This window comes from Molothrus ater, chromosome 13 (assembly GCF_012460135.2).
Source record: "Molothrus ater isolate BHLD 08-10-18 breed brown headed cowbird chromosome 13, BPBGC_Mater_1.1, whole genome shotgun sequence".
In the NCBI taxonomy this organism is placed as follows: domain Eukaryota; kingdom Metazoa; phylum Chordata; class Aves; order Passeriformes; family Icteridae; genus Molothrus; species Molothrus ater.
In genome coordinates this window covers 3433749-3450630 of record NC_050490.2, presented here as the reverse complement: position 1 = coordinate 3450630, position 16882 = coordinate 3433749, and the positions used below count along the sequence as shown (strand labels likewise).

Here is a 16882-nt window from a genome sequence, read left to right as displayed (position 1 = left end):
GCGCATGCGCCGCGAGCACCGCGCCGGCGGCGGGGCGGGGGCAGCGGGAGGCGCGCGGCGCCACCTGGCGGTCACCGCCGGCAGCGCCACAAATCGGGGACAGTGGGGACAGAGGGACAGACAGCAGGGACAGTGGGGACAGAGGGACCGACAGCGGGACAGAGGGACGGACAGCAGGGACAGCGGGGACAGAGGGACCGACAGCGGGGACAGAGGGACAGCGGGGACAGAGGGACAGCGGGGACAGAGGGGACAGAGGGACCGACAGCCGAGACAGAGGAACCGACAGCGGGGACAGCGGGACCGACAGCGGGGACAGCGGGGACAGAGGGACCGAGAGCGGGAACGGCAGGGACAGCGGGGACAGTGAGATCCGCACCGCGGATGGGACACGCACCGGGAACGGGAGCCGCACTGGGAACGGCAGCGGCAGCAGCACTGGGACACGCACCGGTACTGGCATCCCCACAGGTACCGGGACCGGCATCGGGTAGTGGGACCTGCACCGGCAATGAGAACGGCTCCCGCACCGGCAACAAAAACGGGAGCGGCAGCGGGAGCCGGACCCGCACCGCGACCGGGAATGGAACAGGCGGCGGCAACGGGAGCCGCACCGGCAGTGGGAGCGGGGCTGCCACCGGCAACGGGACTGCCACCGGCAATGGGAGCGGGAACTGCACCGGGAGCGGGGCTGCCACCGGCGGCCTCATGGGGATCGGTAAAGGGACCCGCACCTGCACCGGAGCAACACCGGCACCGGGATCCGCACTGGGAATGGGACCCGCACCAAGAGCAGCACGGGGACCGGGACCGACCCCGCGGTTCCTGCCCGGTGTGTGCTCACATGGGTCCAAAGTAGTATTGAAATGATGCTAAAATGGCAATAAAAGAATAAAAAGCGTTAGAAAGTCTACAATAAATAACGTTAAAATGGTCAAATGACAATGAAAAATAATAATATAATATAATATAATATAATATAATATAATATAATATAATATAATATAATATAATATAATATAATATAATATAATATAATATAATATAATAATATCTTTAAGGTCCCTTCCAACCTAGCCCATTCCCTGATTCTGTGATCCTAGGAGATATTATATGTAGAATTATTGTTATTAATAGTAACAATAATGTAATAAAATTGCTCAAATAATATATAGCATGACATCACATAAACATATCAGAGAGCATAACATAATATAATGTCATATAACGACATGATATGACATCATAATATAGAATGAATTAATAGAATTAATAGGTGATCTTTAAGGTACCTTCCAACCCAACCCATTCCCTGATTCCATGGGGACAAAGGGACCTCAGGGGACAGGGAAAGTCGGGGTGCAGCACCAGGGAGGTCCCAGCAGCCACGGGAGCGGGATGCCAAGCCCAGCCCATCTTTAGGAAGCACAGCCTTGCTCCAACAGCGTGCAGGAAAGATCCAGGGACGTGTTACTGGGCTGAGCCCCGAGTTCCCCGCGGCGTCTGGAATGTTCCTCTGGCCTCGGGGAGGTGTGGAAGGGGCTCCATGCTCTCCCAGGCTCCTTCTGGGAGGAACTGAAAGCAGCTGAAAGTGCACCAGAAATGCACCCGCGGTCACCGAGCCACGCACCCCGCCCCGGTGCCTGCTCTGCACCCGCCCGGTTCTGCCGTGCCCTGCACGCACCCAGCTCTGCCCTGCACGGTCTCGGCGTCTTTGGGGTGGCTGGGAACGGGAATTCCACAAAAAGTCCTCATCACGGCACCGCTGGAGCCTGGAGCCCCCTCCCCGGGGGGGGAAATCTGGGCACGAACCCAGCTCGGTGGGGAACGGTGCCCAGCCCCGGGTGTTCCCGGTCCATCCGACCGAGGAACAGGGAAATAATACTTTGGCATCGAGGTTTCTTCTTGCCCCGCAGGCCCCAAGAGCCTCAGCATCCCCAGGGCTGGTGCGGGAATCGGGCTGAGGATGGTCCGTGCGGGGAGACACAGAGGGTGCTGGTCCCACCCAGCTCCTCCACACAGGAGATGCCACCACCGTGGTGGCCACAGGGGTCCCAGCTGGGTGCTGGTCCCTCCTGGCTCCTCCACAGCCCAGATTCCAGGTGCAGACAGTGGATGGAGCAGACAAAGCTCCTCTTCTCTCCCGAGGCTGGGGCCACCTCGGATGGGCTCAGTGCCCTCTGGAGCCCTTCGGGATTCCAGTCCCGGCTGGAATTTTTCCCCGGAAGGGTTTGAGTTTGAGAGTGGGTGATGCCCTGACTGGAAGGGAAGGATGGATTCACGGGCAGCAAGGTTGGGATGGACATCTCCATCTCATCTCCATATCATCTCCATCTCCATCTCCACCTCCATCTCCATCTCCATCTCCATCTCCATCTCCATCTCCATCTCCATCCCCATCTCCATCTCCAGGAGAGGGGGCCCTTCAGCCGCCTGGGATCGACAGGGAAACAGAAAATAAAGGAAAAGGGGGGAAAATGCAACAAAGGGGGAACTGAGAGTGAAATCCTGGCGGAGTGAAGGATGGAAAATCGCCTGCCCCGTCGCTCTGCATCCCTGGCTGGTTGGATGGGTTCCTTGTGGAGCTCGGAGCGTCCGAGGGCGGGATGAGAGGGGCGGGCAGGGAAAGGGAAGCGATCCTGCCGGGATGTACGAGACAGCGCAGGCGGTGGCTGCGAACAGCCGAGTAAAGCCAGCGTGACAGCTCCCGGCTCATTCCAGCCTGCAGAATTCACCTTCCAGCCGGAAAAGCCCCGAAGGGAGCCGGGTTTGGTTTGGCCGGTTCTGCGGCTCTCGGGGCTGCGGGGGCCCTGGGGGATGCGGGATGCTCTGCAGGGAGGGTCCGTCTCCGACAGATCCCCCTCCCCAAATGTCCCTCTTGGCAAAAAGTGTCCCGTGAGCGGTAAAGGCCGGCGCTCCTCGGTGCCACTGGCGCAGCTGTGTCCCAGGTGCCACCGGAGGGCGTTCAGGGACAGCGGTGCTTCAGCGAGTTAGGATCCTGCTCTCTCGATCCCAGTCCTGCCTCTCGGGGTGCCTCTTCCCCCATGCCAACCCCAAAACCCCTGGGTGTGGAGGACAGCCTCATTGCAGGGCTCTCTCTCGTTCCCCTGGTTCCGGGATGGTTTTAATTGAAGGGGAGCAGGGTGGGGATGCTGGCTGTCAGCAGGGGTCCCACCATTGCTGTGTCCCCCTCTGCCCGTGTCCCCCACCCTGACAGCACCAGCCCTGCTCTACCCACCCTGCTGGGGTTCAGGGAGATGATTTTAGGGGTGAGAGTGGGGCAGACAACTGGGTCCTCTTGTTCTGGGGGGGACATGAGGGCCTGTCCCTCGGTGTGACCCCACCTCCCACTGCTACGCTGCCACCAGGGCCAGCCTTGGGGACACCCAGGGGACAGCCAGCCCCGAGGGCATCCCAGCTCTCCAGCCCACATCCTGCAGAGCTTGAGGAGCATCCACCATCCCAGGGGCTTTTGGCTCACACTGCCAGTGCTTGGTGGAACCCGGTGGCCCCTGGTGTTCCCATCTCTCAGCTCATGGATAATCCTGCCAGGGTGGGTGTACAGCCAGGTTTGAAGGGAATTCCTGGGATCCCAGAGCTTTTCCTGAGCAGGGCTTTGTGTGCAGGGAGGAGCTATCTCTCCATCTCTGCTGTTCCCTTCTCAGCCTGGGGACAAACTCCATGCTTGCCCTCTTTCCTGCCCTCTGATTCACAGGAGCCTTGTGAATCACCCTTGGGAATGGCACGGGAGCATCGATCAGCCCAAACTCTGCCTCCTTCCCCCCAGGAGGAGGGAGGGCAGGGTGGCAGGAGGGAAAAGGGCTCAGGCTGATTTGGGAGCACTGCTGGAGCAGAGACATGAGCTGGGTTTAATGTGCCCAGCTCCTTTGGATCCAGCTCTGCTCCACCCACAGGTCCAACCTGGATGGATTGGAGAACCAGCAGCTTCCTCACCCACCAGCTCCAGCACCCCAGAAGCTGCCTAGGGAGGCTGAGCAGAGATTTTTATTCCTCCCAAAAGGCAGAAACCAGTGTGGAGTTCTGTGCCTGTGGAGATGCAAAGAGAAAGATGGTGTTGGTGGGGTTTTCCTCTGTCACTAGTGCAGGGGACAAACAGCAAAAGCGAGACACAGAATTATTAATCCCCACGGGGAGATGGCTCCTGATAACAGATCCCAAACAGCCAAAGGACAGAAATTATAGATGCAGGGTTCACTTTGAATTGGGAGGGCTATTGGGTGTTAGAGCAACTCCTCTCTTCCCCCCAGGAGAGTCACAAGTGGTTGTTCTGGCCCATTTTGGGGCTAGGGACTGATTTTCCCAGAGAGGAGATGCCACCAGCCCGAGTGCTGGCATCAGACAGGTGCCTCAGGCAGAGGGAGGAGCCTGTGTCTGCCCAGAGCTTTTCCTGCAGGAATGAGGGTGCTGGGAGCATTTGGAAGTGGAGCTGGAGCCCTGCTGCTGTGGCTGGACTCATGACTCATTTTAAAACCAACCATAAAAGCAATTTTGCATGGAGTGATCAAAGCTTCCCTGGCTTATCAGCACCCTGATTCCAGTAACGAAACCATGGCACTCACAGACTGCCCGGGCAGTAATTGGAGGGCTTAATTGAGGAAGGTCATTAGGGGCAGGCAAAGATAGGGCAACTGGGGCCTCTCACCTCCTGTGAGTTGCTGAGGCTTTCACAGCAGCCATGGTGAAAAGGGGAGGTTCAGGCTGGATGCCAGGAAAGGCTCCTCACCCAGAGGGTGGTGGGGCACTGAATGGGTACAGCCCCAAGAGCTCCAGGAGCATTTGGACTGTGCTCTGAGGCACAGGGTGGGATTGTTGGGGTGTCTGTGCAGGGGCTGGACTGATGATCCTTGGGGTCCCTTCCAGCTGAGGAGATTCCATACTGTGATTTTGTGGAGCCCAGCAGGAAAACTGGAGCCTCTCCTGGGGTCTGGCCCGTTAAAAGGGATGTCCAAGGAGTGGTGAACATGCAGGGGTTTCAGACCAAGGTCTCAGGGGTCCCTCCTGCCTTTGCAGAATGCCTGGAAAGGTCTTCCACAGCTCTGTGGGATGGTTCCATCAGCATCAAGAGAGGGAGGGGCACTAAATGTAGGTAGGGAATTATAAAGTGGCTGTCTTGCCTCACGCCCCATGAAGAGAAGGGAAGGATAATTTGCCTGCCCATTCCTCTCCCCTCAAGCCTCTTCCCTCCCCCTGCTCCATCCTGACACAGAGGTGACTTCTTCAGCCCTCCAGGAATGGATCTTGGGGAGCCCTCCCACCAGCAAGAGGCTGTTCCACGCCACTGTTGTTAATATTAAGCTGCTTATCTGTCCCGGGGCCATAAAACTCTCATCTGCAAAGGGGGGAAAAAAAATTCCCCTCTGTTCTTTCTATCTTCTCCTGTTTATTGCAGCCTTATCAGCACACCCAGCCAGCCTTTGGGGCACAGGAGTCACGCAATGGCTGCAGCAAACGAGGCCTGTGGTCCCACAGCAGGGCCAGCATCGCGTGTCCCCACGGGGCCAAGTCCACCCCACGGGGACAGCATGGCACCGATGAGTCCCCAGCAATCTCACTGCTCTTCTGAGTCACCAGGTTAGGCACTGAGGTGCACCTCCAGTGGATGACACCACCTTGCCCTGCGGCAGGGGAATGCTGGCTTTGGGATGTCCCTTGTGGGAAGTGGGTTTGGGACTCTGGTGCATTGACCTGTGGGATGTCTCTTGTGGAAGTGGGTTCGGGACTCTGGTGCATTGACCTGTGGGATGTCCCTTGTGGGAAGTGGGTTTGGGACTCTGGTGCATTGACCTGTGGGATGTCCCTTGTGGAAGTGGGTTTGGGACTCTGGTGCATTGACCTGTGGGATGTCTCTTGTGGAAGTGGGTTTGGGACTCTGGTGCATTGACCTGTGGGATGTCTCTTGTGGAAGTGGGTTTGGGACTCTGGTGCATTGACCTGTGGGATGTCTCTTGTGGAAGTGGGTTTTGGGATTTTGGTGCACTGACTGTGGGATGTCCCTTGTGGGAAGTGGGTTTGGGACTCTGGTGCATTGACCTGTGGGATGTCTCTTGTGGAAGTGGGTTTTGGGATTTTGGTGCACTGACTGTGGGATGTCCCTTGTGGAAGTGGGTTTGGGACTCTGGTGCATTGACCTGTGGGATGTCTCTTGTGGAAGTGGGTTTTGGGATTTTGGTGCACTGACTGTGGGATGTCCCTTGTGGGAAGTGGGTTTGGGACTCTGGTGCATTGACCTGGGTCCTTGTCACAGTTGGTGGAGCTGTTATTTGGCTGGTGAACCTCATGGGTCGTCCTAAAGCATCCTTCCACATTTTTTCCAATGCCTTTTGTAGCCTGCAGCAGGTTTGGACCTTCCCCTCCAGTGCTTTTCCTACGATATTGGGATCATGACATTAAGTGGGGAAGACAAAGCTGGTGTGATGCCAACAGCTGCTTGTGCTGGCTCAGAGAATTTGGGTGGCTCTGAGGCTGTGTCACCTCGGTGTTCCACCATAAACTGTTGACCAAGCAGGGCCTGGACACACAGAGTCACTGCTTTTCCCCTAGGCTGCTTTAGCAGGTCTGGACAAGCCAGGATCTCCCCGAAGTCTTGGGCAATCGGCTTCCCCGTTCTCTTCCCCACCGCGCTTTCATCTCTGCCACTTCTGGGAAGCTTTTGTGCAATGCCTGATGAGTGATTGGCATTTGGACATGGCAGGAGCTCTGGCTGCAGCCCCACTGCCCGGGTCTGGGGCTGTGGGGGCAGAACCTTCCCCTGGCATGGGTGCAGGACAGAGCATGCTGCACCGGGGTGGTGCTTGTCCCTGTCATCGCTGCCACGTGCTGGGGTTGGCTGGGGTGGCTTTGCGTGCAAAGCTGGGGAAAAGGAGGCATCTGGCTCTGCTGGCATGGGCTGACTGGCAGCCAATGTAAACTCTTGGGTTTGAGCTGGAGCAATTCCTGGGTGTCATTCTTTTCCTGCTGTGAAAACACCTTTGTTCCAGCCTGGAACAGCAGCAGTTTGGCTTTCCCAGCAGCCAGGGCTGAAAGTGTCCTTACTTGTGTCCTCCCTTGTGTCCTCCCTTGTGTCCTCCCTTGTGTCCTCCAGGGTCACCACCGACCGTGGTGGAGGAGGTGGATGAAGGCTCAAGTTGCCCCAGGGGAGGTTTAGATATTGGGAAAATTTCTTCACCATGAAGGTGGTCAGTGGTGGAGTCACCATCCCTGGGGGTGTCAAAACATGTGGCACATGGGGACACAGGTTAGTGATGGCCTTGGCACTGCTGGGCTTGATGACAATAAAGCCTTTTCCAACCTAAACAATTCCATAATTCTGTAATTCTGATGGGGGCTGTGGGGTTATGCCATGGGTTGGCTGTTCTGCATCAGAGGGTGACTCCCAAAGGATACGGTACAAGATTGGGTGTGGTGGAATAGCCAACATTTAATGGAATATCCAACACTAGAAACACCAGGAAACAAAACAGGCAGCAATTGCTACAAAACAAAGCAGATAAAGCAGAAGTCCCAATGGTGTCAGTTTATCCCATCACCCCACAGAGTCATTCCAGACCCAGTTCTGCTGGCAGGACACCCTGGAGATGTCTTCTCCCACTGCTCAGCTCCTGCCCTTGGTGGGGAAGCGCTGCCTGACCTGGAAGTGCTCACACCTCTTGTGCTTCAGGGACAGTCCATAGAGCGGGGTCATGTCCACGCTGCCGCCCTCGCAGATGCTGAACTCGAGCTGCTGCAGCAGCGTGGCCAGGAAGAGGAACACCTGCCAGCGGGCAATGTTCTCCCCAATGCACCTCCTTTTCCCCAGGCCAAACACCAGCACCTTCTCCCCGTCCTCCTTGTTCACTTTGGTCCCATCCGCACTGAGGAAACGCTCGGGGTTGAAGGTCTCTGGGTCCTTCCAAAGCTTCCTGGAAGAGAAAACATTGGGTGTTGAGATGGTTTCTCCTGGGCATGGGTGTCTGGGGGGACACTGGAAGGTGGTGTTCCAGATTGCAAGGCAAGATATTTTCCATTACCATCTGTATGGCAGATTATCTTTTGTCAAGTGGGCAGTTTGCCTTATCTCTCTCTTTGAGTGACCACAATCACTCCTCCCTGGGGAGGGGACATCTGTTTATAACAGCTATTGAATGTCCCTGCATGGCTGATAAGAACTACAGCATCCCATTGGCAGATGTGAGCCCAGAGGGAGGAGCCAAGCATTCCTACCCAGATATAATCCAGAGGTTTTTGAGACACCAGCACGGCTTCTCCACTGCATTCCCAGATGAACAGCAGCTGCCTCTCCCTTCCACTGGATCTTCAGAGGAGGAATCCATCCTTCTCTACAGGTGCCCCTTGCTCCAGCAGAACCACCCCTGACACTGCAGGGGGGCTGAGCCACAATTCCAATGGGACTGCTGCCAGCACCCTGACCCACAGGATGTCAGGCTGGGTTCTGACTCTGTCAGTGTTGTTCTAGTTTACTGCATTGTTTATTTTATCCTTTTTTTTTTCTTTCCCTATTAAAGAACTTTATTTCCTGCTCCCATATTTTTGCCTGAGAGCCCCTTAATTTAAAATTTATACCAATTTGGAGGGGTGGGGATGGTTTACATTTTCTATTTCAGGGGAGGCTCCTGCCTTCCTTAGCAGACTCCTGTCTTTCCAAACCAAGACAGGTGGGAACTGTTGGGAAGAACATCCCTGATGGTTTGCCACCATGGGAGGGGTCCTGATTGTCACTGCAGGAACAGACCTGTTTGCCAGCACAAGAAGGGACCTGTTTGCCAGCACAGGAGGGTTTGTGCCTCACGGTACTCACTCGTCGTGGTTCACTTGCCACTGGTTGACGAACACGCAGCGATCCTTTGGGATGAAGTAGCCATTCAACACCGTGTCCTTGGTGGTGCTGGGGAGAGAAAAGATGGAGAGCAGGTTCTTCTGCGTCCTCAGGGGACTGTCAGGCTGCTCCTGAAGGGCGTGACCCAAAGGGGTGGTTTTGTGAGGACAGTTGTGTCCTCCACGAGGTGTAACATGGTGCCTCAAGGCCACCTCATCCCTGGAGCAGCTCTGCCAGCCCATCACCGTTCAGCACCGTCACTTTTGTTGTGCTGATGGGAACATGGGTGGAAAGAGAAGTTAGAGGAGACCCACAGCTCCTGACAAGCCAAAGCCCAGCGAGTCCTGCATGGGTTTCATCTTCAAAGCCCTACTTGTGCCCTTAGGACTGGCTGGGAAATACCCCAGATTGTATTTGGGAGGTTTAAGAGTCTTGGCTTCACTTTCCTCCACCAGAAAAATTCCAGTTTCACTTCACAGCTCATTCCAGATCCATTGTGATGGTTCCTCCCAAGGCAGGAAAGAAAATATAAACCCAGGTGTGCTCCGCCAGCAAAGGTTTGTGGAGAGAAACCACCCTCAAAACAAAGGATCCAACCCCAGAAGGGCAACAAGCTGGAATATTTCCCCCTCACAGGGATCAAAACCCCCAAAGAAGGTGTTGGCCGCTCCAGCCCGTACCTGTGTGGGATGGTGAAGGGCAGGAAGGAGGAATGCCTGAACATCTCCAGGATGAAGGCTTCCGTGTAGGGCAGCGTGCCCCGGTCCGACAGCCGCGGCCGCCTCTCGTGCCCGATGGTGCGGTCTGGGGAGGGGGCAGGACAGGGTCAGCACCGGGGCTGAGCACAGAGAGCCCCAGAGGGATGTGGGGCATGGACTCACCCAGCTCTTCATGGATCTTCTTCTGGATCTTGGGGTTTGTCACAAGGTACATGAGGCTCCAGGACAGGGCTGTGGTTATGGTGTCGAAGCCTGGGCAAAGAGGATGGGGTGTGGGTGAGCTCAGCACAGCACCTGCCAGAACCCAGGACATTGCTCTGGCTGCCCTGGATGGATCGAGGCCCTGGCAGGGGGCTCAGAGACCTTGGCACAGAGTCAAAGACACCTGTGTCTTTGATTTTAGCCCATGGAAACATTTACCAACTTTGTGTGAGATTTACAAGCCACAAGAGTTTGAGTAGAATGGTAGTTAATTTGTCACAGGGTGAAAAAGTAGAACTTTGGAGTTTTAGAATGAGGGTTCAAGAAGCAAGATGGAGGAATCTGGGCATGTCCTGTCCTTCTTATTCTTCTTCTTGTCCTCCATCTTCTGCTGGGATGGTGACACTTTTGGGTTGGTTTAGGATAGAGACAGACTGTCTAACGTAAGTGATAGGTACTGGAAAAATATTGCAAATAAAGTACAGGTAGGTTCTTAGTATAAAAAGCCAACACCACCCCAAGGGCAAGGACTATGCCACAGCCCAACCTGCTGGACAGATCTCAGCAGGTCATAGAAAGAATGGAACAGATAAGAGAAAATAAACAACCTTGAAACCCAGAGCCGAGGAATCCTGACTCCTCCAAGAGCTCACGGCTGGGAAAACGAGACTTTTAATACCTCGGCAGCCATTCCAGCAACACAAAACCTGAGAAGCAACCACCCTGAGGGCTGACCATCACACAGGGCAGTCTGGGCTGGCTGAGGAGGCCAAGGACATCCTGGACACACAGCAGGGCTTGGGGCTTTGTTCTGCCATAACAAACTTTGATAAAATATCCTGTTCTCTCAGCCTGTCCCACTCCTGGGTTGTGTCAGGTTTGTACAGCTTCTCCAGAATTGGGGGAATTTCCACAGAAAGGTGAATCAGCCCACAGACATGTCCCTCAAGCAGGAAAAACCACTCTAGATTGTGAGGTTCAGCTGAGCTATATAACCCATGCCCTTCACTTTTCCAGAGCTGATATCCCAGACTGGTCTCTACAGGTATCCCTGGAAGGTCCAGTGAGCAGGAGGGCGAGTGCTTAGACCCAAACCAGCTGCCTGCTGTTGGACAAGGAAGGGTCGGACAGGAGGGGCTGGAGAAGATCTGAGAGCATCTGCCAGAGCTGAGGAAAGCTGGGAGGATACCTGCTCCAAAGAGGTCATTCACAAGGTTGACGATCTTCTCCTTGGGGATCTGTGTGGCCGTGTTTGTTCCCAGTTTTTTGTCCAGGCACTGCTCAATGAGGGAGTCCGTGATGTCCCGGATGTTGTTCTGAGAGGAAGAGGAGGCAAGGTCATGGGGCAAGGCAGGACTGCAGAGGGGTGGGTGCTCCTGGGCAGCCCCACAGAGTGCTGGGGGAGCCTGGGGGCACATGAGCTCTGGGGAGCACCATCCCTCAGCTCCTGTGGTCCCTGTGGAAACAAGGAGAGGGTTCTCCAAGGAACCCAAGCACTGAGCAGATGTTCAACCACCAGACTGGCCACATCACACAGGGAATGGAGGAGATGCTGAGAGGTTCATGAAGCTGAGTCTGGGGAGGTTCAGGTGGGACATCAGGAAAAGGTACAAGGACACCAGGAAGCAAAACAGGCAATGACTGCTACAAAATGAAGCAGATAAAACAGAAGACAGTTTCTGTTTATCCCATCACCCCACCAGAGAGTGGTGGGGCTCTGCCCAGGCTCCCCAGGGAATGGGCATGGCCCCAAGGCTGCCAGAGCTCCAGGAGAGTTTGGACAACACTCTCAGGGATGTTGGGGTGTGTGTGCAAGGGCAGGATCTGGACTGGATGATCCACGTGTGAGCCAGCTCAGGATATTCCATGATTCTACAATACTCTATGATTCCGTGAGGAGGAGGACTGGGGAGAGACAATGCCTGCCAGAACACAAACACCTCGCTGATAGAGAGGGGAGGAGAGTAGGGGAAGGCCCTGCCAGCTCTCACCTCATCGTAGGTCTCGTAGTGCTCCTTGACCCTCTTCTGCAGGAAGCTGAGGAAGTACCTGTTGAAATCGATGAAGAGCTTCATGCTGCGGCTGGGCAGGTAGCGGAGCAGGGGGATGAAGTCGGCAGGGGTTGCCAGCAGCAGTGACAGCAGTGAACTCCTCCGTGGAATTCACCAGCCTGAGCAGCTCCTGGTCCTCGTGCTCGTAGCGCTTCCCGAAGCACATGGCGCAGATGACGTTGGCCACCGACACCACCAGGTACCGGTAGGGCTCAAACCTCTTCTCCTCCTCCATCAGCTGCAGGAACTTGGTGACCAGGTACTCGGCCTCCTTGGAGACGTGCTCCTCCAGCAGGCAGCTGCAGGACGAGGTGGGGCTGGGGGCGATGGAGAAGCTCTTCAGGGCGCTCTGGGCCAGCTTCCTGCGCGCTTTCCACACCTCCCCGGAGTCGGGGCTGAACGTCAGGCTCTGCCCATCCGTGACAAAACGAAAGCTGTAGAGGTCGGGGCGTCCCATGAAGTCCTCTCCTTGCTTGACCAGGGCTTGGCGGATGGTGTCCAGCCCGCTGAGCACCAGCACGGGCCGTGTCCCGATGCGCACCTCCATCACGTCCCCGTAGCGCCGGCTCAGCCGCGTCAGCGCCAGGTGCGTGTCCGTGCGCAGCTCCAGCACGTTCCCCAGCACGGGATAGCCCCGCGGGCCCGGCGGCCGCCGCAGCCCCGCGGGCACGGCCGCCCGCAGCCGCTGCAGCAGCAGCAGCAGCACCAGGCACAGCGCGGCGGCCGCCAGCAGCGCCTCGCTGCCCGACACCGCCACGGGGCTCCCCGGCGGCCACATGGCAGCGCTCGGTGTCACCGCCGGCACGGACAGCCCTAAAGGAGGGAGCGCAGTGAGGGGAGAGCCGCGAGCAGCGAGGGGCTGAGCGCTGCGGGTGTTCCTGACACTGGAGGCAGCGACAGCCCCACACCAGCTCAGGGGATGGAGCTGCCCCTGCAGCACAGGCTGGAGAGCTGTGAAGGCTCCAAACACACCCACCCATGCCTTATGGGGGTCCTCAACCCATCAGAGACTTTGCAGCCCCCCTTTCCCTGCAGCAGACCCTTAGACTGGCACGCAGAACCCTCGGGTGCAGAATCCTCAGGGTTAGGAGATGGGGCTGGTCTCTGGGCTGAGACACCTGCAGGTGCTCCTGACAGGGACAGGGAGCGACAGCCCCAAAGCAGCTCAGGGGATGGAGCTGCCCCTGCAGCACTGCGGGTTTCCAGCAGCACAGCCTGGAGATCTGTGAAGGCTCCAAACACACCCACCCAACCCTTAAGGGGGTCCTCCACCCATCAGAGACCTTGTGGCACCCCTTTCCACACAGAAAGCCCAAACCCCCACTGGCACAGCCATGCCTCCTGCCCAGGGAAGCCAGTCTTGTAAAACGAGGCATGGAAAACTGCAGCTCAGCAAATCCCAGGGAAGCAGGAGCAGAGGAACAGCAGCTCCTCTGTGAAGGTGGTTCCAGGACCACCAAACCCATCAGGAGTCACAGCCAGGAGGATGGACCTGCTGACCACAATATTGGGGGCTTGGGGATGCCACAGGGCTGCTCTGCAAGAACACACAGCTCACTGGGTGAGCAGGAGCACCTAAATGTGACATTTCTGGTCCTATATCCATGTTCAAACCCTCCCAAAACAAGTTGTCTCCTACCTGGCTGGTTTTACTGCCCAAGGCTCCCAGCAGGGATTGGCACCAGGAGCAGGGGAGAATCCTCCTCTGTCTCCTCAACCTTCTTCTCCTGTCACCTCCTTCTCCTCTGCCTGGTCCTTCTCCTCCTGCCACCTGGGAGTCCACAGCTGTCTAAACTCTGCCCTCACTGCATCACTGGGTATTTATCTCCCTCCTCCCACTGCAAAAGCCCTTGGCAGTAGCTACCCATTAACAAACAGGACTGACCCTGCCTGGACCCTGCCCAAGAAGCCAGGGAAGAGCCTTTCTCCCCTCCAACAGGCTCTGGGCCATGAAGAGTGACTTCTCCTCCCGGGCCAGGCCCTGGAGCCTGCCCTGGGGAGGAAGAAGGGGGTCCCTAAGCCCTGCCTTGGGGAGGATGTAGGGCCCGTTGTCAGCCTGTCTTGCCTATGGAATGTGGGCGCCAGCATTTCCCCAAAAAAGCTTTCCTGGGCTGGCCAGGCTGTTCCCAGCAGCCAGAGAGGGCTGTCACCTCCACGGCCACTCTGGAGGTGCTGGGAGCTGCAGGCTGTGAGCGAGGGGACACGTTTGTGACAAGGCAACCACAGCCCTCCCCATCCATCCCTGGGGAAAGATCCAGCAGGTGCCCTGCCCCGGGAATGGTGGCAGCAGGATCCTCCGGGCCAGGGGCAGAGCCAGGCTCAGGTTAACGATTGGCCAGGTTTGCGTGAGAAGGCGGCTGGCTCGCTTCCCCCGGCTCCTCGGGGCAAACAGGCAGCGAGGAGGAGGAGGAGGAGGAGGAGGAGGAGGAGTGGCGGGGCAGAGGGGAGGAGGTGAGTCCGGCAGATAGGAGAGGTGAAGGGGCAGAGCGGGGCAAGGCTGGGGCAGTTCATCCCACAAAACATTGGGTGACACCCGACAGGGAAATGCTCGAGCCAGTGGGGCTGCTTCTCCAGGCGGGGCAAAATTCAGGGGAGTTTGGGAAGTGCAGCTGGGATGAGCAGGAATGAGCCAGATCTTGGGAGTTTGGCCCGAAGTTTCCTTCAATCTTCGAAAATTCCGAGGGGAATTTGGCCCCGGTAAAAGCTGAGCTAATATTTAATAAAGGCTTTCAACATCTGGTCTAATCGGGCTCGTTAATAGCAATGACGCCGTTCATTAATGTTTGGCAAGAACAATTACAAAACTCCGGCTGCTAATATTCCTGCTGATAATTCCCGGGAATGCCGCAGCCCTCCCGGCCCGGCAGGACCCTTGGGAACGCTTTTGGGGAACGAGGCTGCAGGAGCAGGGCTCGTCCAGCAGGCTGGATCCTCCATCCCTATGGATCTACCCGGACCCATTGCATGGGGTGGAGTTGGGGCTGGGGGGGGGCGGCTGAGTGACCCCCCCGCCCCCCCCAGCAGCATTTCAGACCTTGTGCTGATGCTGAACCCACCCACTCCTCATCCATCGCATCCCAAAGCTCTGGAAAAGCTGGGGAGGGTCCCGGACAGGTTCCCCAGGACCCTCTTCCAGCCTGTCCCAGCCCTCCCCGGTGGCTGCCAAGCCGTGCGAGGGCAGGGTGCCTCCTGATGAGAACAGTGCTAAGAGTTGGTGCCAGGCAGCCTCGCACCCCAAAAACATCCCAAAACCATCCTCAAAACACCCTCAGCACCCGCCGCCGCCCCTCGCTGAGCCCGCGGATCCCCGGAGCTGCCTGGGGCAGCCGCGGGGACGCTGCCAGCCCCCTGTCCCTGCTGGGTGTCGCTGTCTCCTCCGCGGGTCACCACCCCGCGGGGCCGGGCTGTGCGTGCGGGGACAGGCGGGAGCGGCAGGGTGACGGTGCCCGCAGGCACGTGTGGCACGGCATGCATGGCACCAGCACGTGCCCACGCCCGAGGGACACGGAGCCGTGCGGGACACGGAGGGGTTGGCAGCCCCCAGCCTGTCCCCGCACACGGATGCGGCTCCGTGCGGGGACACTCGGACAGACACACAGAGCGTTGTGCCCGGAGTTGTACGAGGTGCCAGAGCCATCTCCGGCCGGGCTTTATGGACGCCCTGACGAGTGTCCCCAGCCTTGGGGCACATTTGTGACGTTTGTGGCCAGCAGCCCCGCACCGCTCGGTGTCGCCCGGCGCCAAGAGGGGACATTTCAGATGGCACTCCCCTCTCTCCCTCTCCTCGTGGCTGGAAAGGGCTGGGATGACCATGTCCTCTAGAGGGGACACAAATGGCAGGGGCAGTGCCGTCCCCTCGCAGGTGGTGCAGCATCCTGCAGCAGAGGGCACCGCTGTTGACACCGACGATTGTCCCCAGGGTTGGGGACTCCCCGCAAGCTCCCCAGCCCGCAGCCAGCCGTGGGGGGAGCTGATCCTGAGCTGCTCCGGCGCCGCCCTGACCCCGGGCCAGGCTCCTGGACGGGAGGCCACCGCCCTGGTCCTTTAAAAACCATTTCCCCCCCCACCCACCCGTAGCGTGACTGCGAGTGACCAGGACGGCCCTCCCGGGTCTGGCCGGAGCCCCTTCGCACGCGATGTCCCTAATGCCACCTCTGGGACCCCCCGGCAGGGCGGGACCCCCTGGCCTATCTCCCACCTCGTGGCGGCTGGGCTGGGAACAAGGATGAGAGCGGAGGGGACAGATTTTGGGAGCGGGCCGGTCTCCCTTGTCCTCGCTGCAGGGCAGGACCTGGCCTGTCACCCCGTGGGGAGCGGGGCTGGGGGCTCCAAACTCTGCCTGAACCCCCCTTCGGACCCAGACCATCCGCCCCGGCTGCACCATCCGTGCCCGCCTCCCTCCGGCTGCACCCTGTGCCCCATGGCAGCCCCACCTCGCCCCTTGGGCCGCCCTGTCCCCAGGGAACAGAGGTGACACAGGGCACGGCCGCTTCTCACGCGAACCTGGACAATCTTTAACTGGGCCGGGGCAGCCAGGGCCGTGACCCCCGGGGCTGCCCCGCCGCCCACGTCCCCGCGGGGTCCCTGCGGAGCTGTGGGGTGGTCCCGCAGCGCGAGGTGCGGGGACATGCATGGAGCCGGTGGCCGCGGCTCTGCTGTACCGGGCACAGCGGCGGCGGGACGGGCACGGCCCCCGCGGAGGTGCGCGATGGCTGAACCCCGCGGCGAGCGGTCCGCGCTCATCCCCGCGTGTTCGCGGAGCCCCGCAGGGCCCGAATCCGCCAGTCCCCCCCTCCCGGCCCGCACGGCGCCGCCCGGGGCTGTTTTCCCACGCTGCCGCTGTCCCCGCGGCTCCGGACACCGCGGATGTGCCGCGGCTGCGGGCACCGGGGCGGGGGGCGCGGCCGTGGCTGGACGGAACCCTCTGGGTCTGGGGGCGAGCAGGGCAGCCGGGCCGGCCCCCGTAGGGGTCCTGGGGAGCAGCGGGGCGCGGGACCGGCGCCTTTAAGATCCTGCCGGTAGCGTGACTAGAGTGACCGGGGCGGTGCGGGTTTGCCCAAACATCCCGCCCTCTTCGC

At 58.5% G+C, this 16882-nt stretch overlaps 2 protein-coding genes across 2 annotated transcripts; one reads left to right on the top strand and one right to left on the bottom strand.

The window, feature by feature from the left end:
• The first annotated feature begins 4 nt into the window (after positions 1-4).
• LOC118690822 (uncharacterized) lies at positions 5-7191 on the top strand. The gene is made up of 3 exons (XM_036389773.1): positions 5-102; positions 495-718; positions 7103-7191. Exons 1-3 carry the CDS (start codon positions 5-7, stop codon positions 7189-7191), a joined length of 411 nt encoding a protein of 136 aa, XP_036245666.1.
• Positions 7192-7612: 421 nt separating this feature from the next.
• On the bottom strand, positions 7613-16547 carry LOC118690823 (cytochrome P450 1A5-like). Its single transcript, XM_036389774.1, is given in 8 exon segments — positions 7613-7919; positions 8816-8902; positions 9514-9637; positions 9715-9804; positions 10943-11069; positions 11745-11873; positions 11875-12735; positions 16302-16547. Coding segments are annotated over 8 exon segments (1971 nt in total).
• Positions 16548-16882: the final 335 nt, after the last annotated feature.

Coding starts and splice junctions, on each gene's coding strand:
- LOC118690822 (XM_036389773.1), top strand. CDS start 5: ATGCGCCGCGAGCACCGCGCCGGCGGCGGGGCGGGGGCAGCGGGAGGC. Junction 103..494: donor AGCGCCACAAATCGGGGACA/GTGGGGACAGAG, acceptor GGCATCGGGTAG/TGGGACCTGCACCGGCAATG. Junction 719..7,102: donor CGGCGGCCTCATGGGGATCG/GTAAAGGGACCC, acceptor TGTGTCCTCCAG/GGTCACCACCGACCGTGGTG.